This window comes from Diadema antillarum, unplaced genomic scaffold (assembly GCF_040938485.1).
Source record: "Diadema antillarum isolate AM-2024a unplaced genomic scaffold, OU_Dant_1.0 scf00000010, whole genome shotgun sequence".
NCBI lineage: Eukaryota > Metazoa > Echinodermata > Echinoidea > Diadematoida > Diadematidae > Diadema > Diadema antillarum.
The window spans coordinates 1,742,949-1,756,311 of NW_027270899.1; the positions used below are offsets into that span (position 1 = coordinate 1,742,949).

At 37.6% G+C, this 13,363-nt stretch overlaps 1 protein-coding gene across 1 annotated transcript in view; it reads left to right on the forward strand.

Moving 5' to 3' along the window:
* LOC139720018 (prominin-1-A-like) overlaps positions 1–13,363 on the forward strand; it is a 322,225-nt gene that overhangs the window by 285,386 nt on the left and 23,476 nt on the right. The window contains exons 21-22 of the mRNA XM_071631397.1: positions 1,988–2,056; positions 3,645–3,734. Coding sequence (XP_071487498.1) covers positions 1,988–2,056; positions 3,645–3,734 — 159 coding nt within the window. The remainder of the gene's footprint in view (positions 1–1,987; positions 2,057–3,644; positions 3,735–13,363) is intronic.

Here is a 13,363-nt window from a genome sequence, read left to right on the forward strand (position 1 = left end):
TTCACACAATCCATAGCTGCTGGTAGTGTCAGCATGCTGCTACAGGTCACATAGAAAATTGGCAATCAATCCCACCACACATAGATGAACATTCATCGCAAGCAGTTTTTGTATTGTGATACCTTGATTAATGTGATCAAATGCCTTTGTGAAGTTTGTGAGGACTATCACATGTCTATGAAGACTTAGGTTTGTCAGCATTTGAGGAAGCACTTGCTGTATGAAGGAGACTTTCCAGAAAATGAGATGTTGAATGCCTCGCTGATTATCAAACTGATGCCGGTCAAGGGATCGTTTCATGTCCTCTAAGGTCCACTTTACAATGAAGCCTTCTGCCAGATTGGCATAGTGGTCACTGAGAGAGATTGGTTTCGTGTCGTCAATTGTTGCTGGTGATGTTTTTGGCATGGGGATGATGATTGCTCTCTTCCAGCCATCAAGAAACAGCGCTGCTGCTGAAAGAACCATTGAGAATCCTAGTCACGGGGCAACTCAGTTCAGAAGCGAATTCTTTGATTAGACAGACCGAAATACCATCTGGTCCATCGGATCCTAGAAATGACTTGGTATATAAGTGCATTACTGCACAATGATTCTGCAGGGAAACATTTGGGTCATGGAACCAAAGGTCAGGAGATAATGCTAAAAAATTTTACTATTTTTGTCCCTATGTTGAAAATGGCTCTAAGTGTTGTCATGAAAACTGGTCTATTACCCAGACCTCCCAACCATTTTGAATTTGGAGGAAAGAATCTGCATTTTGACTGTTCCCATGACAGCTCTTGTTTTAATAGGAGTTTCCTATTTTCTTGATAATTTTTCTACATGCTCCTATTGGAACTGCTCTTTTCTATTTTTGAGCCAATTCATCCCAATTTTTCAGGCAGAAAGGTTGGTAGGTCTGACTACCAGGTAGCAATTATTTGCCAATTATGTGAAACCATTATGTCACATTGGCAAAATGTTCTGGAGACCTATGAGGAGAATAATGCGATAAAGCGGAGGCATACCAGTCGATGGAAACGTACCCGTCGCCAGAGCAATGTAGTTTGCTGATACCTACCATTTTGTCATTACCCAACTTGTCACAGAGCATTATTTCACACATTTCTTTTCCATATGTGTCAATATCGAGCAAAAATAGACAGTTTCTACTGGTGTATGGGAACTACAGTATGTTTTACCTTTAATATAGGGCATTGCACAATAATCTACACTGGCAGCCTCAAATATCAAACAAACCAGAAAGTTTTCAAATTTGCCAACTTTTTTTGTGCTAATCTTAAATCTGTCAGAAACGATGTGGTAGTTTGGAAATGACTTGGTACCACAAGAGATATGAAGTCATAGAAAGTTGTCGGTGGACAACCCCATGACCAAGTGTCCTATGCCAAAGTCAGCTTTGTGAATGGAAGTCCAGACAAAGAGAAGTACATCCGTATTGTACTTTTTTTTTCGGGGGTGGGGGGGGGGGTTTCCCCTGTTCATTAATAAGCTTTTTATTCAGACTTTGTAAACCATTCAGCAAAGCAATAGCTGTTCTAATTTGGTAAATGTGTATGGAAGAGTGCAACAAATTTAAGGTCTAGTTTACCTTTGGGAGCAGTGATTTGAAAAATGTTCAAGATATCACCTTTCATGTATGGGTAGGTCTGTTGTACCACAAAACACCCTTCCATATAAATTTTTTGCAATAAAGCCTTAAATATAAGGAGATGTCAGTATTTTTCTGAATAAACCGTAACTGTAGACGGTTTAGTCTGGAAACATTTTTATTATAGCTATTGTTTACATTTTGTATATTTACCAATACTTAACAATGACTTTACTGATTCAAATTTTCACAGTGGTTGTTTCTATCCCTATCACACATTTTTGAACTATTTCAAAGCACTAATGCTGGGTTTTGTTTCTCTGCAAATGGTAAATTATGCCTTTAAACTCCTCATGTGAATTATAAACCTGAGAGTTTTGTTTTTTCTTGCAGGAGATTGATGTATTCAGAGATACCCTCACTAGCTTTTTGGAGCAGACAGCTGACTACATCATATATGAGGTAAGCTTTGGTGCCCTAACATGTGGATTATTTATATTGGATGTGATATTTTGTCACCTGATGAGAGTTAGTGTAATATATAGTTAGAGTAGAACCTTGATTATCCAGCCATCAACTATCCAGATTCTCTATTATCCAGACGTCAACTGGCTGACATTGTTTCTTTGTGTGTGTGTTTTCGTGTATTTTCAGTGCCAAATCTCACCCAAAACAAACACATTCAACCGTTATTGTGCAAATACATGATGGGACATATTTCAGTCATTACTGTGGACTGTAACTTTTAAGTCAGTTCGTGAGACGATGTCAAAGACGGGTGCTGCGCTTGTCACTGGAACTGAGTGCACAGCAGTGGATACAGTACAATGTAGCGTCAGTATTCAACAAGTCTCAATATTGATCTCATTGTTGCTCATTGTCAATCAAATGAAAAATACATGAAGTAATATTTTACTTGTTTTACATTTTATTCCCATATTGATTTCTGAAGTATGAAACATGACAAGGTCATGCAAATAATCATAATATCAGTGAATTAGTAATAACACGAGTATACCCCTAGCATGATATGCTAGAAAGTGCTGTATTTGACCATTATCTCTCTTATCCGGCCAAATCTATTATCCGGATCCGCTGGTGCCGACATGGTCGGATAATCGGGGTGCTACTGTATATGTAAAAATTACCTCGTGCATACTGTATCACATTGTAGTGCAATATGCGGCATTAAGAATAAGCATACTACTGATGGATTATATATATTCAATCTTGAATATTCAAGGCAAGCTGTATGTACTCGAGGAAATCTAAGTGCTGTTTCCATCTCTGATTTCTGAACTGGTGATGTATTTACCGACAGTTTTTATGTAAACTTTTGTGAATGGCAAATGTATGACCAATGTACAATATCCCTTTTTGTGTCACCTTTGTTTCTTCATTCCTTTCTTTCTTTCCTTCTTTTTTTCTGTCCTTTTCCTTTCTTTTTTTTTCTTCATCATTTTCATATTTGTTTGTGTGTGTAATCCTTATTCTTTTTTTATGTTTTTGTCTGTGTGTCTTCCCAGTGTATCATTCAGTCATCCAAAGGCACATCCTAATGGGAGGGAAGTTCGAAAATAATGTACCAATAAATGCTTAAAGATATGATTTTTCAAGATATGTACTTTTTGATGGTGATATTCAGCAAATTTTTGGTTATAAACTGTAGATTGAAGTGCTCATTTGTTCTGTGTACAGGGAACTGAACTGTTCAGGTTCCATGTTTTTGACATTAGATTTGCCTCCATTCTCTAATTTTTGCGCTTAGCTACAAACATAGTGAATTTTGGTGTATGTCTCTAAATGTATGTGTTCCTTGAAAAATTGCATTGAACATTTTAATAGTGTCATTCTTTCAGATGAATTTACACCCAACTGTCACAGTATTGTTGAAATCATGTGCATGTTTTGCCTGTTGAAATAGAATGCATCTATCAGCTGACAGTGTGTTATAATACTAGAGAAATGGAAATGATAATATTTCTATATATATCATAAAGTTTGATCTATGACATGTGTAACTGGACTTTTTCATTGTCTTCATGCACAGTTGACAACAGATTTAGGTCATTGCAGACCCCTTGCTAACGTCTACTCCTCTCTCGATGTGGTTCTCTGTGACTATGCATCAGACTCCCTGGTAATGTCAATGATTTCATGTTTAGCTCACTTGAGCCTTAGTGAAGATATACTAGGTGTGGGGTATTGTAATTGTCCCCGCTGAACGAGTTCGAGCAGGGGACTATGAAACGGGATCCGTACGTGTGTGTGTCTGTGTGTCCGTCTGTCCGTCTGTCCGTCCGTCCGTCCGTCTGTGCGTCCGTGTGTGATCAAAATGTTCAAAATGCTACTCCTTCGCCATTTCTAACCCGATTTTGATTCTGTTTGCTTTATATGATAGCACTACATGGGAGCTTTGAAACTTCTATACAGAATTTCAGTTGTGACCTTTGACCTTGACCTTTGACCTATATTGTACATTTTGCTTCAAAATGCTACTTCTTCGCCATTTCTAACCCGATTTTGATTCCGTTTGCTTTATATGATGGCACTAGGTGAGGGCTTCAAACTTCTACACAGAATTTTGACCTTTGACTTCTTTGACCTTTGACCTTGATTTTTGACCTATATTGTACATTGCCTACAAAAAGCTACTCCTTCGCCATTTCTAACCCGATTTTGATTCCGTTTGCTTTATGTGATGGCACTAGGTGAGGGCTTCAAAACTTCTACACAGAATTTGGACCTTTGACTTCTTTGACCTTTGACATTGATTTTTAACCTATATTGTACATTTTGCTACAAAATGCTACTCCGCCATTTGTAACCCGGTTTCAATTCCGTTTGCTTTAAGTGATGGCACTAGGTGAGGGCTTCAAAACTTGTACACAGAATTTTGACCTTTGACTTCTTTGACCTTTGACCTTGATTTTTAACCTATATTGTACATTGGCTACAAAATGCTACTCCTTCGCCATTTCTAACCCGATTTCGATTCCGTTTGCTTTATGTGATGGCACTAGGTGAGGGCTTCAAAACTTGTACATAGATTTTGACCTTTGACTTCTTTGACCTTTGACCTTGATCTTTTTACCTATATTGTACATTTTTCTACTAAATGCTACTTCCGGCGGGGACATATATTACGCACCGCGTAATTTCTACTTTTCCTTCTTTCTTCTTTTCCACTCTCCAGTATGGGTTATTCATCATTTGTTAAACTTTGTTCACTGCAAACTATGTACATTTGCAATGTCATATTTACATAGGTCAGTGTTAAACCAGACTTGGCAGGAACTATTCTAGATGGGCAGAGGATGCAAGAAAATTACCTGGTACTCATGATCATTAAGGGGACACATGGACAAAGGTCCAATAGACTGAGAGTGTCATGATAAAACTTGCATTCACAAATGACTGGTTGTTTCTGTTCCTTGTTTTTGTACTCCTTAAATGTACCATTTTCATCATGTGCTACATACAATGTAATGTGCTGCTATGTTGGTTGCTCTGATCTGCTGGGAGAGGGCAGCATACATCAATTGCACAATATAACCAGAATAGTTCACATTATTATTCCAAGGTATTAAACTCATGTTTAGGAGACTGCAAAGTCACTCAGGCTATCCATGTGACTTACATTTTCAATCAAAAGCTGTAAAAGCCAATAACCATTATTAAAGTAACTTCAATGTAGTTTCTGACTACCAGCAGGGATAAGATATAGTCATGATGTCATCTGTGATTGCACCTTTCCATTTTCATGATCCTCATAAAGGTGCCTCATTAATTTTTAGCCAAACTGTGAAGAATTGCGGGTATTGTAGTTTATCAATACTGTAGTGAAAGTTGACGGAATAATGTACCCCTTTTATCCTTCAGTTTTTATGCCTCCGCCAACGAAGTGGCCGGAGGCATTATGTTTTTGGGTCGTCCGTCCGTACGTCCGTACGTCCGTCCCGTTTTGTTTTTGTCGATATCTCAAGAACCATGAGGTGGTTTTGCATCAAACTTGGTATGAGAGTATATCCTGGGGGGATGATACTTTGTTTGGATTTTAGGGTCACAGGGTCAAAGGTCAAATGTCACAGGTTATTTTGTGAAAAAAAGGTTGAAATTTCATGTTTTTCTCCATATCTCGCAAATGGTTCAAGGTATCTTCATGGAACTTAGTATATATGCATGTACCGATGGGCAGTGATTATCTAGGGAAGTTGGGGGTCATGGGTCAAAGGTCAGGGATCAAAGGTCAAGGTAAACTCCTCAAAATATCACTACTTTCTTTATATTTATGCAATGCCTGAAGGATTTTTTTTCCTTGATGTATGCATGTATAACCCAATAAATATTCTGTGGGAAGTTTCTCACCAAAAGGTCAAAGGTCAAAAGGTCAAAGGTCAAGTGAACATGTTAAATTGCACTTCTTCCTCCATATCTCAAAAGTAACTCAAGGTATTATCATGAAACTTACATATTTATGCATGTTCTACCTAACAGTGATTCTCTTTGGAACTGTGAGGTCAAAGGTCAAAGGCCAGGTTTAGATAATACTATTTTACCATTTGATACTGAAATTATACTTTTTCTCAATACCTTGAAAATTACTCAATGCATAAACTTTGTTAAAAGGGTCAAAAGTCAAGTAAAAATCATCAGTTCCCCCAAATACCTGTACTCTGACGTTTTAATCATTCATCCAATTGAACCTAGTTCTAGGAAAGTGAACATTCAGCACATTTGTGGCAAACCTGTCATTTTAATATTTTGCCAATTGTGTGAAACTGTCATCACACATTGTCAAGACATTGTACTATAGACCTATTAGGAGAACCATGCATTATGGCGGAGGCATACACCAGTCGCCGTAGCGACATTTCTAGTCTTGGTATGCCATATTGTTGATTTGTACCATATTAATTCAGCATTTTCTTTATGAAATTGCAAAGACAACAATTATAATAACACTACTCTATTTGTGCATTGTTTGTGGATTGATTCTGTGCATGCTTTTGCTCGCATTACCTGGCAAGGTATTTTACTGACATACATGTAGTAGCTGCTAGTGTCCAACCCAGCTCAGAGCTGGGTTTGTACATTGAACCCTCTACTGAGACAGTGTGATTATTTTTAAGGTCAAAATCAGCTGATTTCCCTTGAATACTCAAGACTTGGTCTTTCATTCAAAGGGGATGGCAAGTAACCGATCAGTGGGAATGCTGAGGGATGATTGTTCCAATACTTGTGGGATTCATTTAAGAGTACATTATTTATCTACTGTTGTGTGAAAATTATTTGCTTCAGAACGGTCTCATATTCAAGTAATGTGCAGATTAATGCCCCGTCACTGACCACGCACGCTAATAATAACCTGGAAACATTAAACTGCACATTACTTGAATATGAGAGCATTCTGAAGCAAATAATTTTCACACAACAATAGATATATAATGTACTCTGAATAGATGAATCCCACAAGGATTGGAACAATCATCCTCCAGCATTCCCACTGATTCCCACTGATCAGTTACTAGCGAGTATTCAAGAGTATTCAAGGAGTTCATGGAGTGAATGAAAAAAGTTTGCAAATCACTCTTGTAAAAGCTCTCTGTCTATAGAGTACACAATGTTCCCATGGAGACATTTGGGAATGGCTCCTGATAGCACGATCAGGATACGCAAATACATAACCAGGGAAAAATGAAAAATCTTGTTGAAAATGCTTTTTTGCTGTTAAAGCTGAGTATTCAACTTTTCATTTCATGTAAAAAAGAAATCTCAAATGTTTAAATCAAAATGTGGATAAGTTAGCATTTCAGTTAGGGGTGTCATATTACGTAGAATGTCAAGTATTGAGTAAAATTTTTTTTGGGGGGGGGTTAAAAAGGAGAGTTTTTTCTTCTGGAATTACTTTTAAATATTCCTGATAAATACCCCTTTTCATTTACAACTAGCACTTTAATAACCAGTGTGTGTTCAGTACTTCCAGAAAAGCAGAAAAATAAGCTGTTTCTTCATGACTTGAATAACTGTACAGCGTGGGTTAAAAGGTCACAAGGTCATGAAAATGAGCCAGCACTACTCTCCTACCATGAAGGGACTTCGAACCTCATTATAAGTGGGAACCATAATTGCAACAAAATTGTTGTAATAAATATAACAAATCTTCTGAGTGTTATTTTCACTACCTAATTGGAACCATACACAATATTATCATGACATATTTTGGCTGAAGCACCTCCATTGTCCATTATCATTATCTAGAATTAAAAGTAAATCCGTATGCTGCGTTTACACTATGTTCCTGGGGGCCATGGCAGTCATGTTTCAGGCCACCATGGACAAACCAGGGTGGACATGAGACAACCAGTGAGACAGGATAGGTAGACTTGAAAGGCCGTGATTGCCGTGGATGCCTTGTCAGATTTTTGAACTGTCAAAAAAATTGCCACGGCACTCCTGGTGCTAATGAGGAACCTTGTATGCCATAATAAAATGGGATGAACACAACAAAACATGATGGCTTATAATAGGCCATAACAAAACTTGGAGGTGGTCCCATAGGTCCCAGAGATTAACTCAAAATTTATAAAGTGCTTCGACTATCAATTTCAAATTTAATATATACATTTGTATGTATCGTGTCCTAAGGTCAACAGATCTAATGTATCATAATTGTAATCAGTTAACCGTAACTTCAGTATGACGTCATTATTTCAAATCACATTCTCATTCATATTTCATTAGTGGAGTGGAAATTCTCAATGAAATTCACATTTCATATAGTTCAAGTCAAGCTCTATCCATTCGTATTCTCAAAATTCATTTCTACACTTCAAACATACACGTACGCCCGCATTGAAATTTTAACATGCTCCAATCGAGCTCAAAATTGTTTTGCACACATTTCAGGTCGTATGGAGCATTTGATCAAAAATTGACGGAAGCATACGCGCGTGTGCATGTTACATATACGCATGCCAGCTTGTATGCAATAGATACTTCCCGTTTTTTTTTTTTTTTTGTTTTTTTTTTACATGGATGGGATGCTTAAGACGTCAAGAAATAATTCTGCCAAGTTTCAAGTCAATTTTAGTCAATATGACGTCATATTGGGCCCGTCAAATTTGAAATTTCATGCGTGCATCAGTGGCAATATACAGTGCAAATATGCGAGAAATCCGCTAATTTCAAATCCGTTTTAGCTCATCAGGATGGACAATAACCCCCCATTTTCTTTACATGTTCTGAAAGCCGATGAGTTGTAGATATCACTTCATGTATGGTTAATGCTTGCAAAATGATTTAAAGGTATCAAATTCCTCTATAAATTTTTTTTTTAAGTCAATTTAAATATGATATCAAATTTTACGTTCAATTTCAATTTCAATCAATCTTGGAGGGAAGAGTGGTTATACAAAGTTACACATTTTATTAAAACATGAAGGGCACCTCAAGGTCAAAGGTCACAGGCAGAGGTCAATGAACTTTAGGGCCCAATGTTAAGTTTTTAGGGCGCGTTTCGTTTATGACTCATAACTTTTGATGTATCTGTCCGTTTGTGACCAAACTTGGATGGTAGATTTCCCTTGGGAAGTTGAAGGTTATCACAAGGTGAATGGTCGCAGACAGGGGTCAACGAACTTTTAGGGCCCAATGTTAAGTTTTTGTGGTGCGTTTTGATTATGGTTCATAACTTTTGATCCCTTTGTCCGTTTGTGACCAAACTTAGATGGTAGATGTCCCTTGGGGAGGTGAAGGTCATCACAAGGTCGAAGGTCACAGACAGGGGTCAACGAACTTTTAGGGCCCAATGTTGATTTTTTTAGGGCGCGTTTCGATTGTGGCTCATAACTTTTGATCCTTTTGTCCGTTTGTGACCAAACTTGGACAGTAGCTGTCCCTTAGAGAATTAAAGGTCATCACAAGGTCAAAGATCACAGAAAGGGTCTACAAACTTTTAGGGCCCAATGTTAAGTTTTTATGGCGCGTTTCGATTGTGGCTCATAACTTTTGATCCCTAAGTCTGTTTGTGACCAAACTTGGACGGTGGATGTCCCTTAGGGAATTAAAGGTCATCACAAGGTCAAAGGACACAGGAGGGGGTCAACAAATTTTTAGGGCCCATTCAGTTTTTATGGCACGTTTCGATTATGGCTCATAACTTTTGATCCCTTTGTCAGTTTGTTACCAAACTTGGATGGTAAATGTCCCTTGGGGAGTTGAAGGTCACCACAAGGTCATAGGCGGGTCAATGAACTTCTGGGAGTTAGAAAAATATTGATTTCTTGTACGCGAATGGGCGAGACACAATTTGGCACTTGCCTAGTTATAATTGCTGAGTAAACTGATTTTGCTTTATGGAACATACTAGCGATAAGGCATTATGTTTCATCAGATGGAACACGTCACCGAGATTACACATATGTTCATACATCCATCTATGAGAGATGGAAATAGTGTTTTCTTTGAATCTTCACAACGAAAAACGAAACAAGCATTTAAAATTGAGAATGGCTAATAATTATTCAGGATTTTATTGAGTAGTTCTCGACATGAAACCGCTGTTTGTTTTGAATAGAATACATTTCCAACTCTGCAGAACTGCATTGTTCAAAACGTCTGTGAGCTATAAGTGCACATCCATGATGAAAACTATGCTATGTTCGTTGAGTTGTAGAAAAAGCACCTTATTATTTCGGAGTAAGGATTAAAATATTAAACAGTGAAATAAGAGGTCGACATAATGAGATTCTGTGAAATGTGCATGAATTGAAGAACGTATTTGGCAAAAGAGTAATATTTCAACAGAATTTACATTTTTGCTTGTCTACCATTACATAGGTTAACAGTACAAACTTAATATTCTGTCCACATATACAGTTCATTCCGATTCTGAACTGAATCAGATTGTAAAAATCTATATCAAATGTTATGGAGATATATGGGCAGTAATATTTTTCACACTGAGACATTCGCTGCTCTGGCCATTATAAATCCCTGCAGTGAATAAAAACATGTTCCTCTTGGAAGATCCTGGTATAACTGGGTTTGTATCAAACCTTGAATTTTACTCTTTCAGGTAAGATAAACAATTTTGAGTAATTCCTTACTTTTAAAATGTGTTGCTGTTTTGTCTCAATCGTGATTCGTGAGATTCTCTGTAAAAAAAGGGGAATCGAACCTGTCATCATCCCTACAGATTTAAAATGGAAAGGGCATATGTGACCCTGCATCACAAAACCAACAAAAAGTTGCCAGACATGGATTTTAAGTTAAGGGCAGATCCTGGAAGAGCCGACTCTAAGCTTTAAAATGATGTATAGCTCACTTGAAAGGGACTGTCCTAACCTATCTTAATATTGGAAAGAAAGCACACACTCTGGAAAAGTGTGAACAGAGAAAAGAGGCTTTGAAGTACAGCGTCTATTCAAGCGCTTTAAATCCTTACCAACCGCAATAGCTGTGCGATGAATAGGACAAAAAACAGGATGTAAACCACCGGAGCAACAACAATGAAGAGATTATCAGATTAGGCTGAAATTAAATATACTCTATTAACACATTCTGTCATGATTAATGCCAACTTTCAAAGCAGTAGCATTATCTCTTCAAAAGTTAATCGACTTGAAAGTGAAGAATGTGCAATGGGTTATCAAGAAATGGAAAGGGGCCTCTATGACACACCTGATCTCACTACTCTACGAAAAAAAAATGGTTGTGAAAAACTGCTGAAAATGTACTTTCCCATTCTTCCTATGATCCCAAACTTAAGAGACAATATAGAAGAAGGGTAGCTCTTTCAGAAAATATAAAAAACCCAATACTGACTTGGTTGAACCGTTTCACCTTTTTTCAGTCCTCACGTAGGGGTGCGACTTTTTTTCCGTTTTGTGATGCACGGTCACATATATGATGCTAACAAAGACACAAAACAAAAATGTTGTGTCTTTGAACTTCATTTGCACATCCAAGGTGGTGTCTGAGGAAAAAGTCAAAATGATTCTCTTGACATGATTTATATGTGTGCAAAGTATGGGAGCAATATTCCATGTATTTATCAACATACAGGATGAGATATTTTTTGAAAGGACACGTATTCACCAAGACAAAGGATTAAAGATTTACAATGTATGACATTTAACTTTAATTTACACAATCAAGATGGTGTCTGATGAAGTAGTTGTTATTGATGTTCATGACATGGACTAAACATGTGCAAAATATGGGGGTGGTAGGGCCAGTTAATCTTGAGCTATTGCAGTGATAGTGGAAGAAAGAAAGAAAAATAAAGAGAAAATTTAAGGTATAATATACAACTCTAATTTTAAAAAAACAATAAAAAATTTGGTAAAGATAAAGTTCGGAGGGCAGAATAACACATTACGAAAGAAAAAGGAAAATTGTACAGATTTTTTTTATGAAGTAAAAAAAAAGACAAAAAATGCATATATGGGGTTCGAACACCTGCACCGGCCGCACAGAAACGCTGTTAGTGGGAGGTTTGTTAGCGCTAACAAGTACCTAACAAATGAGCCACTAACAGCACGGGCAAAATGACCGCACAGAAAGCACTGTTAGACACGTGCGCTGTTAGGGTGCTGTCACTGGATTTGAGGCATAGAGTTAGGCAAAATCTATGCGATTTGTGCGTAATGATCTACACTGTATTCATAGATTGACGCAACTTGTTGATGCAGCGGCAGCACAACGCAGTGCATTGTTGTCTTCGTGAGTGATGTGTATTCATATCTTTAAACAGTTCGATATCATCCGTTCATTGTTGCCTTCTTTAGAGCATCACTGATGCCACATTTTCAAAAGTGGGTGGGGGAGGGGCCCAATTCTGGGTTTTCATGAGCTAACAAAAACAAAACAAAGCAAAACAAAACAAATCAAAAACTAAAAGGACAGCACAACATCGGGTGCCACTTCAGAGTTTCTTCAGCTGACAAGCAATAATAATTATGATAATAGCAATAATAATAATAATGATAATAATGATAACAATAATAATAAATAGGTCTCATCTTTCTCATTCCACTTCCGGGTTTCTTCGGCTGACAAGCAAAAAAAAAAAAGGTCTTCAGGGCAAAAACAAAGGCCTTACCGCACTCAAAGGTTTCATTCCTTATGTTTTTCCTTATAGCGCCACTTCCGGGGTGGCCGGGGCCCAAAGTGGTGACACCCAATGTCGCCCCTATACACTCCTATGTAGTCCTACGAGCCCTCCCCCCCCCCCCCCCCATTTCACTGGCCCTGCAGAGCTGTATTTGAATTGATCATAATGGCGCAGAATAAAGCGAAGAGAGTTTGATTTGGTTTGTGTGGTGTGGTTTGGTTGTATTTCCGCATTTCCTTTCTCCAGATGCAATAACAAATGAAAACAAAGTGATGAACAGTATGCAAAAAAAGGAGAGTATAACATACAAATCAATGCAAGAATTTCTCAATATTACAACGTCATCAATTTCTAATAACGTGTAAAACAAAGTAACATAAATTATGTTCAGGCATACTGTGCTCATGTGTGAACAAATAAAGGAGAAATCAATACCTCGGGGGACAGTAATCATAACCGGAGCTTGACGTGGATGAGGCCCTATCTTGTATACGACTACCATACAACACCAATAAACCTACACGAAAAAAAAACAAAAACAAAACAAAAAACAGTTTGAGCTCCAGACTACACTGACGAAGAAATAAATGTTACATGGAGTAGGCCTACTATAGTTTTATAAAGCACAACGCTTGTCAGGAAACATTATG